Raw genomic sequence first — 16,007 nt, 5'->3', positions numbered from 1 at the left:
AGTCAACCCTCCATATACCTTTGACGTGGAGCTCTCACATTCGACAAAAACCAATGGAGATTCATTTTGGCACAGTGCCCGCAAAAAAAAAAACCAGAATCGGAACACCTTGCGAGCAGTTCGGGGCTTGGCTCAATAATGATTTGGTTTGGTTTGATTCTTTTAGTATGCAAGTAGAGCTTGAACAAAAAAAAAAGATTGACGTTTCCAAAAACTAAGTTGAGCTCGAATTAGCCGTGACTTGCTTGTGGAGATAAGCTCAACTCAATTCGTATATATGTGTTCGGCTCGTTTAGTAGTACTTAAATAAAGTTTGAGTGCTCAAATACTAATTGAGCTCCGGTTCAAACTCAAACATTTGAATTCAATTCAAGCTCGATCGAAGTGATAACTGAATATTAAACAAGCCAAGCTCAAATATCTTAAAACGGGTCAGCTTGTTTAGCTTGGTTCAGCCCAATCGGGCACTATCAATAAAAGCAAGTCCAATGGTTGGGATACCCAAAATTTGGTACCAGAAAATGGAACCAACGACTCCAATGGGAAACCATTCTTGTTCTAAAATGGCACAGTTGCAAAATTGGTTCCGTATTTGGAATCAATGATGGCTTATGGCCATCCTTGCCACCTCACCATTCACAACTCAAATTAACCATATACTTGGAAGAGAGTGAGAGAGATACTTAAGTTCATCGGAATAAAAAAAATTGTTGTCAGAATCAATAATCCACAAGAAAGAATTTGAAAAATTTTAAGTTTCAATCCTAATATTTTAATTTTTCGATTCCTCCCATCAAGAAAAATCAATAATCTATACAAAAATTTGACAAAAAACTGAAAAATATGAACAAAAATGAATAAAGACAAAAATAAGCTTAACCAACTATAATGTTTGGAACAGTCTTGTTCTAAAATAAAACCAACCACCGAAGCGAAAAGTGCCAAAATTTAAACAAAAAAAATGTTACCTTTCGTGCCAAATTATAAAAATGCCTTTTGCCATTTTCCCTTTGGCACTGGACTTTCTCGGTCCCATTCCACTAAATTTTTTTAAAAAATAAGTATTTATTTTTAATTTTCAAGCTTAAAAATAACATATTTATTAAAATTATTTTTTAATTTTTTTCCATTAATTAAAAAATCTCAATTAAAATCTTTCAAAAAAAATTCATATTATATATTTTTAAACTTAAAATTGCAAAAAAAAAAAAAAAATTCCACTTTGTGGAACGGGCTGCCATACCAAATTTCTCTCTCTCTCTCTCTCCATTTTCCCGTTTTTATCTATTTTTCCTGGCGCCATCTCCAACTCACAGAAACGGATAACGCGCTAGATATTCTCCCCCCTCTCTCTCTCTCTCTCTCTCTCTCTCTCCTTCCACTTCCAGTCCTCCCTCATCCTCCATTCCTCCTCACTCCATACTCTCTCTCTCTCCACAAGCCACTCATGAGGAGCTGAACGAAACCCTAGAAACCTCCAACTCCATGGCGAAAACACTAATCTCATCCCCTCCCTTCATCACCACCACGCCCCACCCTTCCCTCTCCCGCCATGGCCTCCTCCACCCTCTCCCTCGACGCACCACCAGGCTCCTCTCTACCAGAGTCAACCTCAGCTTCCACGACCTTCCCCCTATCCCCTCCTTCGACTCTTCTGCCGATTTCAGCGCAATCGTAAGCCGCGCGGAGGGCCTCCTCTACACGCTCGCCGATGCCGCCGTCGCCGTCGATCCGGCCGCCTCCACTGACCCCGCCGCCGTCCAGAAGAACGGCGGGTGGTTCTCCTTTATCGCCGATGGCATGGAGGTTGTTTTGAAGGTACAATTTGATGATACACAACTGAATTGCTCATATTAATTCGACGAGTCCGTAGTTCTAAGTCCTACGGCAATCTATTTTGGATACGTTTTAGCTCTGTTAACACATAGAAATGAACGCACACGTGTCGCACGGATAAGCAATCTCTTATTTGAGTATTTTCTAAAATATTTATATCTAATACTAGTATATCTCAATCTAAATGGTCTATTTTTTAAATAAATCAAAAGTAATCAGTAGAAATTGCTTGAGGGGGAATGTGTTTTGTCGTTCATTATGAAGTTGTGTTATGGAGAGCTTCCTTTTCGTTGGTATTTATCCATGATAGTTTTCATTCTCAAGAGAATTTAGAATGCATTACCTGTGTTTCACTCCGCGGCTTGTTTGGTTCTTATAGGTATTTCATTTCATGCTTTCTATGTATCATTAATGCAATTGCACTAGATGCCTTCCCACGTTTAGCTGGCTAAGAAAAGCGAAATACCAAAGCATGATTTGCCTATTCGGTTTGCTTACCATGGAAAGTATGTTGGTACTGGAACTTTATGGTGTGGTGACTTTGTGTGCGTGCCCAAGGTTATGATTCTTATGAAGTAGGAGTATTCAAATATTAGAGACTAACGGTAGGCAGTGTTAAATATGACTACGTATTTTGCTTTATTGTATCAGGTGCTGAAGGATGGTCTCACGGCAGTGCATGTCCCTTACGCTTATGGATTTGCCATTATTTTGCTCACTGTTATTGTTAAACTCGTAACATTTCCACTGACAAAGCAACAGGTACTAATTGCTGCCCTGTGGTCTTAATTAAGGACCAGTACTCAATCTATTAGTCTTGAAGCAGGAAAATATGGATTCCTAATACTTGCCAACTGCTTCTGTTGTAAATATTTAAAAAACCAAACTTCGAAAATCCGTGCTTTCTTGTTCTTGTTCTTGTCCTCCTGATGTGTATAATCTTGTTGCTTATGTGTAAGATCAACAGTTATATCAGACTCGTGTATAGATTATATTATAACCTTTGTTGCGTTTGAAGGTTGAATCATCACTTGCTATGCAAAACCTTCAACCAAAGATCAAAGCAATCCAAGAAAGATACAAAGGAAATCAGGTATACTTCCTCTGCTGTACTGCTTGTTACTGTGTTAACCTTAACACCTCAAAATGAAAAACATGCGTGGAAGGTAACGATTTCAGGTGCTTTGTCATGAAGCTAACGTAAATATACATCTCATTGACCTTAGTAGTGAGTATGGCAGTCAAATGCCATGAATATTCCTGTGAAACATTTTATCTTAATGGTTGACTAATATATATTTTCATGTTAATTATGCGTAACTGTATCTAGTATGTACTTTATTCCCAATCAACAGATTTAGATTCAATTGTGTAACGCTCAGCACGCCAAAGCATGCTTTTGAACTTGTAGATGCATCTTGCATTTGTCATAAGATTTTCAAATGTATAAAATTATGGATTTCTGAACATAAATCCGAATAGCAATGGGTGGAGAGGCCACCCAGACTCATATACTAGTTTCGGAGGTAATGTTAACCCAATGTGGGGCAAGCCTTTAACACCCTCATCACCCTCACACTTGGAAATAAACAGAGGATTGATATCATATGGGCCACAATGAAACAAAATCACTAATAGCACAATTAAAGGGGGAACCACAATCACTAACGTGATAAAGTTTTTACTTTTTTTACTGCAGAGAGGGCCAAGAGGCTGCCTAGGCTCACATGAAGCTCTTAACAAATTGTACATATTACATAACTTACATTAATCGGGTGATGGTCTCACTGAAACAGTTTGGCAATTTGTGCTTAAACTCTCTTTGATTCTGAAAATTTGCATCGTGTTTTTTTGTTTGTTTTGGAACTACCTTTTGGATCATATAGAACTCTTGAACTCTTGTAATGTTGGGGTCTCGTGCCAGTTTGGTATCAAATGAATAGTTCATGTGCTTTTGATTTTGTCCTAATATACTTGATTTGTAGTAGTTACCCGAAGATTGAAAAACACATATCTGCATGAAAGGGATATCAAAACCAGTGAAATATTTGAAACCATCTGATGCCCCATTCTTGATTATGAGGATAGGAACAATCACCAAGGATAGGACTTTGTTATGATTGCAAGCTTATACCTGTTGGTCACTTGATTTGATTGATATGCTTGGGCTTCTTTTGCCACTTCGGCTCCGTAGACATGAATTTAGTGCATGCTGATGTCCTTGTTTCCGTATACTTTCAGGAAAGAATACAACTTGAGACATCACGGCTCTATAGGCAGGCAGGGGTAAATCCTTTGGCAGGTACACCTTCGGTATTAAAATTAAAATTACCTTCTTCTTTTTTTTTTGCAATTAGCAAATCATGATTTATTACTCCACTTTGGTGATTATGAAAGTTTAAAATGGTGAAATTCTTTGTCACCTGATTTTTTTCCTGCCTAAGTAGGGCTGTAAACAAACCAAGCAGCTTGCGAGCTCGGCTTGGCTTGGCTCGTTTACAGCCCTATGCCTAAGTACATATCAAGGAAGTTCCGCTTTTGTCCCTACGTTTTCTTTGGAAATATTTTTCGAAAGTGTGTTTCGAAGGTGTGATTCCAAAATTGATTTCCATTACTGTATTGATCTTGGATCCACAATATAAATCATGTGGGTGATTCTTGATTTTTTTTGGCACTTCCCAAATAGCCAGCCATATCCCATCCCATCAATATCGATTTTCGGAATGAATGCATGCCAAGAATATTCACCTTGAAACTTTTCGTAGGACAGAAAATGCCACCTTTCAATTTTTTTCTCTTAGCCGCATGAATTTTCATGTCTCTTGTTTTTTTCTTTAGTGTTTTTTGGCACGCAGTTCTCCTGCGTGTTAATGCTCAAGGTTCTTTAGTTTGATTATGATTTGTTTTTGGTTGACATGTTAAACTAAGTTTTCACATGTCTGCTTCATTGTGAGTCTGTGACTAAATATAGTCTCTGAAGGTTCAGTTTTTTATCCGAATTGGGTCCTTCTATGGCTGATGCAGTCATTCTGCCATGGTATCAGTAAAACATAGTGCAGTGGTAGTGGCTTGTGTGAATCTGGAGTGTAATTTCTTTGGTCCTCTTTGGTCTTTTATGTATGATTTCCTCATGATCGAGTAAATGCTCGACACTGTCTTTAAGGTTATTGTTTAATTTTTGCACAGGATAGAGTAGTTTCTGTGGCTTGTTACATTCATTTCCTTAATTTTCTTCCTTTCGTGTGTGCTCTTGTTGCTGAAATTCACTGTCCCATGACTCCCATCCCCAACTTGACAAACCCCTTCTTGTTCAAGGTTTTCCTTTTCTAGCTTTTCCCCTCTGTCCAGTTATTACATCTGGTATGTTCTCACACAGTCATATGATGCCATTGCATGTTGTTTTATTGTTGTCTGCCGACTCATCTAAAACCTTTTACTACTTGGAAATGAGCCCAACAATGTATATTAAGCAGTCCAATGCCCTCCCTCATGTGCAACTGAGTCTTACGCATGGAGATGCAAACATCAATATTGTATAATGCAAAAGGAAAATCATGTGAATGAAGAAGTATTTAAATGCATTATCTCTTATCTATATTCATCTTCCGATTCCCATGGATAAGATCACATTTTCTATCTCAATCATCATCCCAACACATGTCGATGAGTTATCATTTTGTGATTGACAGGGTGTTTCCCAACTTTGGCTACAATACCAGTCTGGATAGGTTTATATCAAGCTCTATCAAATGTTGCAAATGAGGTATATAAACTTCTTAGGTTTTTGAGGATTGTTTACTTTAAAATATTATGCAGTAGACATTTTGTTTCTAACATTTTGCATGTTCACTCAAAGGGACTACTCACAGAAGGCTTCTTCTGGATCCCCTCTTTGGGAGGCCCAACTACTATAGCTGCTCGACAAAGTGGTTCTGGAATTTCTTGGCTTTTTCCATTTGTGGTAACAACACTTTTGTTCTCAAAATCTGTGAATCGAATAATTTTATTTTCCTGCTTCTTTATATGTATTCTGCCTTTTTTCTCTGGTACTGTCCATTATGTTGCCCTGCCTCCTTGCCATGAATACTACCCAAATGAATAAAGAAACCAAAATATGGAAATGATGTCAAGTGAGCCCCAAGAAGCCCGAAAATCAAACAAAGAAACCTGGTGAAGATCATTAATGGGAATCAACTACGAGATTGTTGGTTAGGATTGGCATCTTGTGTAGGAAATAGTAGAGTTTGGATTAGGCCTCTTACCCTTTAACTTCAGCTCAGTTTATAGAGAAGATGGAAGGCTATATATTTGAGCATTGGCTGGCTTGCCATACCCAGCGGAAGGTGAGTTAGGTTACTTAGGTAGGATAAGTATCTTGTGGAAAAGTGTAGTTATTGATTCCCTGGTAGATTCTATGTCCTCCTTGCTGCGTTAATCTTGCCAGTATGTGAACATCATGGCTGGTGGAAAAGCTCACAAAGAGAAATTTTGACACCAATTAGAATTGATTGCCCAAGTTGCTTCTGTTTTTCATTCTCGGTATTAAACATGACAGAGATGTTAGCAGTGGAGGATCCAGAATTTGTCCTTTGGGAGCCATGACATATATATATATATATAAAGTTCAAAAACTCCTAATTAATGTCTCGTTCTGAAAGTAAATACCGTTAAATCTTCTAATCATATGTTGTCTTCAGTTTTGATGAATACTTATCCTAGAACAATGGAGTTATATGGTTGTCAGCGTCTAATATGTTTAATTGTGTATGTCAACCATATTACAGGATGGCCATCCACCCCTGGGTTGGCATGACACTGCAGCGTACCTTGTTTTACCTGTCCTTCTTGTTGCTTCTCAGTTTGTTTCAATGGAGATCATGAAGCCACCCCAGGTATAGAATGTCTTTCTTTTGATCAGTTAACTGTCTGTTATGTACTTCCTTCTGAGTTGTCACCTAAACAAGTGTCTTCTTTTGGCAGAGTGATGATCCAGCTCAGAAGAACACTCTTCTTGTTTTCAAGTTTCTGCCTCTTATGATTGGTTACTTTTCCTTGTCTGTTCCGTCTGGATTATCAATTTACTGGTGGGTTACTGACTAGCAATATTACTGACCACTATCATCTACCATCTTATGTTTGGTGTGATTTTCATGGCTCTCTCCCTATCTCTCCCCGCCTTGCTCAAACAGCCATTGCACTTGATTGCATTAGCCTGGCCATCATATTTATTGGTTTCTAGAGTCAAACATGAGAAATTTTTGAGTGCCAATAGGGTACCACACTGTCACGCACACATGGTACCTATGGCCAACCACAAGCTGCCAAAAAATCAAAGTGTCAGATACATATATAGCAAGTAATTGATGTATATTAGGTCTGATGAATAGTATCTAGAGAGGTAGCAAAACATGGAAATAATGTTTGATAGCTGAAACAAATTCGTTAGGAAATCATGCATGCTTAAGGTTATAATTTATATTGAAACTAGATGGTGTATGTGGTGCCTGTGCATCATTTATTGCAACCTCAAAATAATGTCTTTGCACATCTAATCTGAACCCATACATTTTTGCATTCTTAGCTGTGAGAATTTTTGCTTGTAACATGAACTTGTAGTAAGTGACATGGTACTGAGTCAACTGACTTCTTGTTTTGTCATGTTTCATGCAACATTTATCTCTATGTTGTGCTTAAATTTGACACGATGCATTAGATCGCCGAGTAACATGATTTACTATTTTTGGAACCAATTATCATAGTAGCTGCTTGAAACAAGAGTCGATAAATTTCCCCTAGAAAAGCCATTCTGTATAGATTATTTTCTCCCTATTTATCTATGAATTGCGTGATTGGATAGGTTCACAAATAATGTCCTTAGCACTGCACAACAAGTATGGTTAAAGCAACTAGGCGGTGCAAAGCCTGTTGTAAGCAAGAATGCAAGTGGCATCATCAGTGCAGGACGTGCGAAACGATCAGGCTCTCAGCCAGCGCCAACTGGTGATAGGTTGGTTTTATATATCAAATTTTTTTCACTTGGCACTTAGTTGATCGAAAAGGTGCCTTGCTAACATAATTAACACAGGTTTAGGCAGTTAAAGGAAGAAGAGAAGAAGAAAAAGTTGAATGAGGTGCTGCCTGCAGAGCAGGTTGAGGTTCTGGCTTCTACATCTGAGTCTGAAGATGGATCAGATGAAGTGACTAATGCCACGGTAAAATCCAACTTGCAGTTGCTTATATACCCCGTGGAAAGTTCTACTAATTTTTCCTTCACATGTTAGCTATGTTTGGTTTGGACTATAGCCTTTGCATATAAGGAAACAAGAAACTCTAGTCAAATTTGTTCAATAAAGTAATAAACATGAAATTCTAGTGTGATGCCCAATGTGTGTTCAGTTTCATCTCATCTCGATTCAAACTCATGGTTGGAGGAAGTTTTATCTTGGAAACGCTGGATTAGGAATGGAAGATTTGAATTCCCCTTGCCTGTTACCAGTCTGGAATCTAGATGCTCTGGTGGACCCGTTTCCTTTCCTTTAAGTTTGCATGCATGTATCTCCTTAAAAAAAAATTGATAGAATCAAATATAACAAAAAAATGAAATGACAATTCTTTTCACAAAAAGAATGGTGACCTAGAATTGGTACTTTGTGGGGGATTGATATAAAAGCAGGTTCTACACCTCAAGTTAACTTGTTTCTCAGTCAGATAATGCCATGATTGCCATCATTCATTAGGAATAGTGGTTTGGCTGACTGTTCCACTTCAAATACAATAAAGAGTCAATGAATGCTGTTGCGGATTTGTATCTGTACTAAAAGCACTAAACACACAATAAATGTAATGACAGCCTCATGCATGTGAAAGGGCTCTGAGTTTTGGATGTAAATAATAGCAAAGCAGGAATAACTTATTCATTCCTCTACTAGAAAACAGGAATAGGTGCTAAGAATGAGCCGCAAGGTACCATGCATTGCAAATATGTGTTTCTTATATATAATGTTGCAGTTAGTAAATCTTAGAATGTGTTTCTTGGTTTTCCTGACCAAAACAGTTCAATATTCACGTGTTGAAAGTATATAGATGTCTACATAATTCAGGCACGTGAAATTATTACGTAACGAAGTCCTTACTCATCTTTATGAACTCCTCAATGTGTGAAATATTACGTACTTCTGCAATATAAATATTTCAGATGTAAACCTTTTCATGAAATATTGTTTTTGTGAAACTAAGGATTAGACATCAATTATTCAAGTTTTTGTTCAGAAGGAGGAGGCTTTGGATGAGGTATATGCTTCCAATGGAAGCAAACCACTTCCAGATTATTCTAAGCCAAAGAGGAGTAAGCGGTCGAAGCGGAAGCGTGCGGTATGATAATGTATTCTTATTTGCATGTAGGTTCTGTGAGTCCTGTATATTTAAAGAAATTGTATCTTAGTCGATTCATAGTAGCCATTTTTATGCTGGCTCGTTCATGTAAGGTTTACCAGCACTTTTGGTGAAGATCAATTTTTGGAAGATGGAAAGTTTTACATCCCACATTGTGTGTGTGAAACACACCCTCTCTATGAGACGATTATTACCATATCAACTTATTACAAATGCAACAAACTCATAAAGCAAGCTGTTTGGCAAACATATTACTCCGTATGTGTCTATAGATCTTTTTGAGGGGTCGGGAAACTTTGAATTAGAGATCGTGCCAATGGGGAACCACCCTTATAAAGGGAAAGACGAAAAAAGAAAAAGAGAAACCACATCTCCACATTATTCAGGAGTGCCGAAGAATATCCTTCCCCTCTTTCTTCTACTCTCCCTCTTCCCCTTCTTGTTAATCCCATACTCCTGCCCCGACGCCTTTATCATCTTTCTGACACCTCCCACCTCTTTTTTTCTCTCTCAGAGATTACGCTTTGCATATCTGCTCCGCTTGTAGCTCCAGAAACCTATTATTGAGAATCAACTGGTTGAAGTTCCCCAACCGACCAACACCTCCTCTTTTCACCAATAACGGGCTTCACCCGCCAAATTCCTCTCGAGATCATTTCAGGCCTATTGTGAGCATTCTCCTGCCCAACAGTTGTGGTTGTTAAGTTACAACTTACCATTTGTCCCAACAGCTAAAGCTGTTAGGAAATGGACCCAACAATGTATATCAAGCTATTCAACACCCTCCCTTATGTACAACCCCGTCTTGCACATGTTGCAACTTGAGCTCTGATGCCATGTTAAGTTACCAATTGTCCCAAAAGCTTAAGTTGTTAGGAAATGGGCCTAACAATGTACATCAAGCTATTCAACAATGTTAACCTTCCCTGGCGCCAACTTTATTATTAGGAGGTTCTTCAACCACTGGGCTAATCCAGATCCATTATCAGCCCCCTTTGCTTTTTAATTTCATCCCTCCCAAGATAACAATCAGTGGTTTATGGAGTTGAATTTTATGTCCAAAAATGTTTACCTCAAAATATACATAGCTGCATGAAGCGCGAGCTAGAGTTACACGAAGCGGGAGCGGGGGCGGGTGCGGGGGAGCGGATGATCACAGAAGTGTGGGAGCGCCATTGGGAGCGGTTAGGAAAAATTATTAAAATTATAAATATATTTTGGAATTTTATATTGTTAAATGTCAATATAAAAATATTATTCTACCACATAAAATATTACTATTAAAATTATAAGTTTCTAGTTATATTTCAACATTTTTATTGTAGCACATGATTACACAATAAAGCTCTTTGTGCATATTAAGTAGGCATAAAAGTTAAGGGCATTAATATGACTCTAGAAGGTTAATATCAGATGTGCTCACTAACAAGATCAAAACAACTTTAAAGGTACCAATTGCAACTTGAATCGTAAGTTTCTCAACCGTTTTTTGGGTGTAAGTTCCCGTATAGGTAAGGAACGAGTTCCCGTCGTCATTAGGACGGATTTCTTGGAGTTTCCTTCGACAGGAACGCGGAAACGCGTTTCCGTCGAAGAAACGTGGACATAGTTGAAGGTTCCTGCAACGCCAGGCAAGGAGGCTATGTGCAAGAGTTTTATATTTGGAGCAGCTATGGGAGAGTTTTTAGTATTTGGAAACAATGTATTCCAAGAAATGCCGATCTTTTTGTTTACTCATATCATATCTCATATTTTAATGCAATCTTAGACTGTGGATTTCTCTTGCTTGGTGGTTTTTCTTTACTTTTTTTTGGGGTCCATCCCATTTGGGAGACTCTCTGTCAATAGGAGCTGGAGCAAGATGCGAGACCCCCATTGGACTGCAACTCAGGAGAGGTCCATTCTCTCTTCCTGGGTGACAATATTTTAGGATGGTGGCTTGTAGATATTTTGTGGACCTAATATTTAAGCATATTTTGGACAAAGTGGCTGTTCTAGGACTCAATACATGCTTACAGCAAAGTCTGCAGAGATGAACTTTCCCATTTGTGGCAGCCGTAGTCAACTCACCCAAGGTGTCGGCAACTTGAAACCATACACCCCTCATCACCTTGTCCTGTTGATTAACATTGAAGTTCTTTTGTTAGTCAACAGGACTATGGGCATTTTTCTACCCCGTTCACTTGAAGATAGCAAAAATTTAGGTGTCCACGGAAAGTAACATGGTCATTTATAGGTGAGCCCGTTTTATTATGAGTGGAGACACAAACACCATTTCCCTGAACGGGGTCTTGAATTGTGGAGGAAAGAAGCTGAAGCACATGAGGAGTTTTTGCTTTTCCAGATTAGCTGCAACATTTAAGCCTAGCCTAGGGAGATATTTGCTGAAACCTGAATAATATTTGCTGCTCAGGGAGAGTTTATTGCTTGAATATGGTTTTGGAAGCTGGGGAATGCTTTTTTCCCGTATTAGCTAAAGAATGTTGGGAACTGGTAGAGATCATTTTTAAATCTTATGATAAGCCACTGGAAATGCTGTAAGAATTAAAATTTAAATTGGGCAGGGACAGTTATAATTTTAAGGGTCATGGAATTCAGAACTTCAAATGTAATCCATCTTTACACAGACATAACACCCTAAACACAAGATGTTTCTGACTTACACTAATATGTCTAACCTCCAACAACTCTAAAGAAACAATGTAATCATCAGTTGCACTCATGCTGAGCAATTGCATCCTTGATTCATGCCCTTGATGGGGGACGGTGATTTCCAACCGGGTTCGGTCCAGATGGTCTTTTATGAATCTTCTTCCCTTCAACCTGCTTGACGTTGTTTGTCTGTTCAATTAGATTTGTGTTCTAGTAGAATATAGCTGCACTTAAAAAGGAGGCAACACTATTTGAATTGTTTACTTACCCCAGTGGTGGAAATGTATCCTTTAGTCGTCCTTGAGTCGGATTTTGCAGGTCTGAGCTTGAAATCAGCTGTATATGGGTAGCCATTCAGAAGGTAAGTTTTGTTTCTGGTCCTGCTTCTTTAAAACAAAGGCATATGTTATTATATCTTTTACTTGTTCTTTCCTCTCATTTCTGTTTGCACTTACGATCTCCGAATGAAAAGCAATATTTTAAAGTGTCAGATTGGTATAATTTCATTATCGAGGACACGGCCTTAGTATGCATTTGTTTATTTTCTAGGATAAATGATAGTTATAATGTGCCTAAGTGCTTAATAAAGAGGTTCTGTGATAATTCACGATAAATTTGAGTTGCAAAATATGGTTGGTAGTTGAATGTCCAACTAAACATGCCGGACCCGGATCGCATATCATGAATTAAGTGTGGAAGTGTCCAACACTGTTACTTCATGCTCCATCCGATTCAAAGATTTAAAATTCCTCAGTTGTTGATCCGATTGAAAACATGAGTATTGAAAATGGACAAACAGATGGAACAGATGGAGTACGTGTAAAAGAGTTCAGGGAACATATTGTGCAATCCATTGGAAGGGTAGAGTAGTGTCTTGCCTGATTCTGTAGCTTGAACCTTGGGAATGGTAATGTTATGGTGTTGAAATGCTGCAAGTAGAAGCCATAGTAAGAGAAAACGAGCTAGAGCTTTTTCTCTCCTCATCGGGGGGCTTGAGCTTGGTTCAATGATAAAATGGGACTGAGAGGGTGGGGACTTGATGTTAAAGAGAAGTTCCAACATGAGTATCTTTGGTAATCATGACCAAACTTGAAAAACATGGAATGTTTGTTAAAAATGCTTGGGATCCTATGCCTATATATAGAGAAAGTGATAAGATTAGAAAGCTGGATTTCTCCTTATTATGGGTTGACTTCTTTCTAGTCATCATTTCATCCATGATAAATTTCGTCAAGTCTTGCATTATTTTCTTCTGAGTGCTTGAGCCATGCTGTCGGCATGCCGATGTAGGGACCCTCTAATATGCATATTGAGCACTCAAATCTCTCTCTCTCTCTCTCTCTCTCTCTCTCTCTCTCTCTCTGTGACACACAACATGCACGCAAGTTCTTCATCTACATATTCATACTACCTTTTGTAGAACACCAGAAGACATCAAGCGGTAGCAAAATATCTAGTTACAAGTTAAGTGAACTACACAAGCCTCGTCTTTTATTTGATCGTTGTTAGTGTAAATATTTACAAAACGAACTCATCACAAGATATGGTCTAGAAAAATAGATGAATCTGACTCTTTCAAAGTGTAAAAAAGTGTAAATGTGGGACAGTGGAAGTCTGACTGTTTACCTGTTTCCTTCCAATATCCGGTTATAATTGGGAGTCTCGCATACGAAATTTGTTCATGTTTTTGCCTCTACTAACAGGGAAATGGACCATTATGGTCATTCACGGGTATCATGACATGATGCTTACCCTTTTTGACGTTGTGTTTAATCTACTTTGGAGGTGTACTGGTGTAGTGCATTCACTTTTAACTGTCTTATAAGCATTTGCGGCTCTTTCATCATGACACTAGTGGTACTCATGCCATTTTGACTCTAATGAATGCCTTTATATTGATTTTGGTGTCTTTCATCATTAGAACTGTTTCAATTTGGTCTGGATGAAAGATCACCACAATTTTCTCCCCTTTTTTGGTGGCCAATATTTTCAATCAACCTTATTAATTCGCCGTCAGTGATTTTTTTCCCCAGTTACATTCTTCTGCTTATATATTGAACTCTACTATGTCGAAAGCACATTTCCATTTGTTTTTTGATGGATGGATGATGAGGGATGGCTTTTCTCCTCTTTCCCAAACTCAAAAATAAAATGGAATTAGGTCTCTGTTTGTTTCAATGTAAAATGTTTTACAATGTAAAATATTTTTTCAGAAAACAAAATTCAAACTTTTATTTTTCGGTGTTTGGTTGACACTTAAAAATATTTTCAGAAATCAACAAAATAGTGTAGAGGGGGGGGGGGGGGGGGGGGAGTGCGTGTGGCTTAAACGGTAGAGAGATCTAAGATTATTGGAATTGAACGTAAGTCAAGACTGACGATCGAGAAAACTGAGCAGTGAGAATTGCAGTAGAAGGCAACAGGTTTATTTTAAAAAATAACTTATGGAAGATTTAAAGGTAAGTAGTCATTTGCATCCAATTGATGGAAAATGTTTTACATGTAAAATATTTTTTTCATTTTAAACGCAAGCAAACACCAGAAAATAGGTAAAAACATTTTACCGAAAAATATTTTCCATTCAAACAAACAAAGCCCAGGTATTTATGGTGGCGAGCGTGCATTATTATTTTATTTTCTTCAGCATTGACTCTTTAAGACCAGTTTGTCATATCGGGTGATATGTTCCTTTACCAGGGTCGATACCTGTATTTGGGTCCTTGTTGTCGCCCTTTTTAATCTCCTCATGTGCTCCTTTTACCTAATGTGAATAGATGAAAATTTTGGGTGAGATGGGAGGCAAAGAATAGTACATGATTTGCACGGTAAGTCACGGGAAAGATTTTCAAGTTTTGCATCATTGCCACCTAATTGAGTAGGCGTGATTTGCAATCTGCATGCCATTAGTTCGGAAAATCATTAACCTCATTCACTTGGACTCTGTTTGGAAAAAAAATTTATTTCCGGTTTTTTGTTTATGATATTTTTTGAAACAGACAACATAAATATGTTTGTGTTATCAATTCCACTGGTTTACGAAAATTCTAGAAACACAAAAATTAAGTTTTTCATTTGTTTTGAAAATAGTTTTGATGGCCTTATGATCACCAAACATGTTTTTTGTTTTTGTTTTTTAATAAATAAACAAAAACCTGACAACTTTACCTAATAGAGCCTTGGTATCTGCACCCATTTAGGGTGCATTTGGTAACTATTTCAGTTTTTCGTTTTTAAGAAACTAGAAGTAGAAAGTAGAAACAGGTTTATGTTTTTATAAAAACAAAAATAAGAAACATGTTTGGTAATACTTGTATTTCTCAACAAAAAAAAAAAAAAAACTGGGAAAAATACCTTTTTGCAGTTTCCATAGTTTACAAAAACTCTAAAAATGTTTATGAAAACCAAAAAGGTAGAAACTTGTTACCAAACAAGTTTTCTTCATTAGTTTTCAAAAAATAAAAACAAAAACAAAAAACTGAAAACAAAAAGATTACCAAACGCCCCCTTAGTTACGAAATACTACTTTTTACTTTCTGATGGTCACTATTAGGTCTGTGATTTTTTGGAACTGAGGTTTCTTACTTTTAATGACTTCCGTAAGTCGTCAAGAAATTTCGCTACCTTTCCAGGTTTGTTTTGTCTCTAACCATGTTTTACAGCTATTTTTTTCTTCTTCTTTTCTTCTTTTCCATACGAGTTTTTTTACATACGACTTTTTTTCGTATAAAATTAAAAGGAAAAATGATGCCTAAGAATCTTGGGCCGATCAGTTATTTTATCTACGATTTGCGCATGTTTTTTTTTTATTCAACTTTCCCTTTGCTGAAAATAAGCGCAAGTAAAAATGCCTATATGTAGGTAGATCTTTCTTATATACTCTATATACTCTTTCGGAAAACCCTCGATTTACCAACAAAAAAAAAAGGTAGTGTGATTTTCCATTTGTGTGGGCTGCAGTGTATTGCTCAGGTTTGGGGCTTTTATAGGCCCAAGAACTTGAAATGGACCCTTAATGAGACCAAATTAAGAGAGGAAAACTAACGGACCCGAAACAAGTAGGTAATGTGTTAGGACAGCTTGTCCACTGGTTGGATTTAGTGCGATGAAGTTGTGAGTTCAATTTTACG

At 37.6% G+C, this 16,007-nt stretch overlaps 2 protein-coding genes across 2 annotated transcripts; one reads left to right on the top strand and one right to left on the bottom strand.

The window, feature by feature from the left end:
• The first annotated feature begins 1,300 nt into the window (after nt 1-1,300).
• LOC131317538 (inner membrane protein PPF-1, chloroplastic) lies at nt 1,301-9,378 on the top strand. The gene is made up of 11 exons (XM_058347084.1): nt 1,301-1,818; nt 2,488-2,598; nt 2,855-2,929; nt 4,078-4,138; nt 5,526-5,599; nt 5,693-5,797; nt 6,621-6,728; nt 6,817-6,920; nt 7,694-7,843; nt 7,922-8,048; nt 9,106-9,378. The coding sequence occupies exons 1-11, from the start codon at nt 1,486-1,488 to the stop codon at nt 9,211-9,213; spliced, it is 1,356 nt and encodes a 451-aa protein (XP_058203067.1). The 5' UTR covers nt 1,301-1,485; the 3' UTR covers nt 9,214-9,378.
• Nucleotides 9,379-11,801: 2,423 nt separating this feature from the next.
• Nucleotides 11,802-12,989, bottom strand: LOC131317528 (CLAVATA3/ESR (CLE)-related protein 46). The gene is made up of 3 exons (XM_058347077.1): nt 12,759-12,989; nt 12,149-12,216; nt 11,802-12,051 (listed from the first exon to the last, which is right to left on the bottom strand). Exons 1-3 carry the CDS (start codon nt 12,940-12,942, stop codon nt 11,974-11,976), a joined length of 330 nt encoding a protein of 109 aa, XP_058203060.1. The 5' UTR covers nt 12,943-12,989; the 3' UTR covers nt 11,802-11,973.
• Between the last annotated feature and the right edge of the window lie 3,018 nt (nt 12,990-16,007).

Source organism: Rhododendron vialii, chromosome 1a, assembly GCF_030253575.1.
Source record: "Rhododendron vialii isolate Sample 1 chromosome 1a, ASM3025357v1".
Taxonomy (NCBI): Eukaryota; Viridiplantae; Streptophyta; class Magnoliopsida; order Ericales; family Ericaceae; genus Rhododendron; species Rhododendron vialii.
This window is presented reverse-complemented; position numbering and strand designations above follow the sequence as displayed.

Excerpts from the sequence above, each read along its gene's own strand:
- LOC131317538 (XM_058347084.1), top strand. The coding sequence starts at position 1,486 with ATGGCGAAAACACTAATCTCATCCCCTCCCTTCATCACCACCACGCCC. Across the intron at positions 5,600-5,692 it reads TATCAAATGTTGCAAATGAG|GGACTACTCACAGAAGGCTT; the intron begins GTATATAAACTT and ends GTTCACTCAAAG. Across the intron at positions 7,844-7,921 it reads CCAGCGCCAACTGGTGATAG|GTTTAGGCAGTTAAAGGAAG; the intron begins GTTGGTTTTATA and ends TAATTAACACAG.
- LOC131317528 (XM_058347077.1), bottom strand. The coding sequence starts at position 12,942 with ATGTTGGAACTTCTCTTTAACATCAAGTCCCCACCCTCTCAGTCCCAT. Across the intron at positions 12,217-12,758 it reads GGTTCAAGCTACAGAATCAG|CTGATTTCAAGCTCAGACCT; the intron begins GCAAGACACTAC and ends ACCCATATACAG. Across the intron at positions 12,052-12,148 it reads GATACATTTCCACCACTGGG|GTTGAAGGGAAGAAGATTCA; the intron begins GTAAGTAAACAA and ends AACGTCAAGCAG.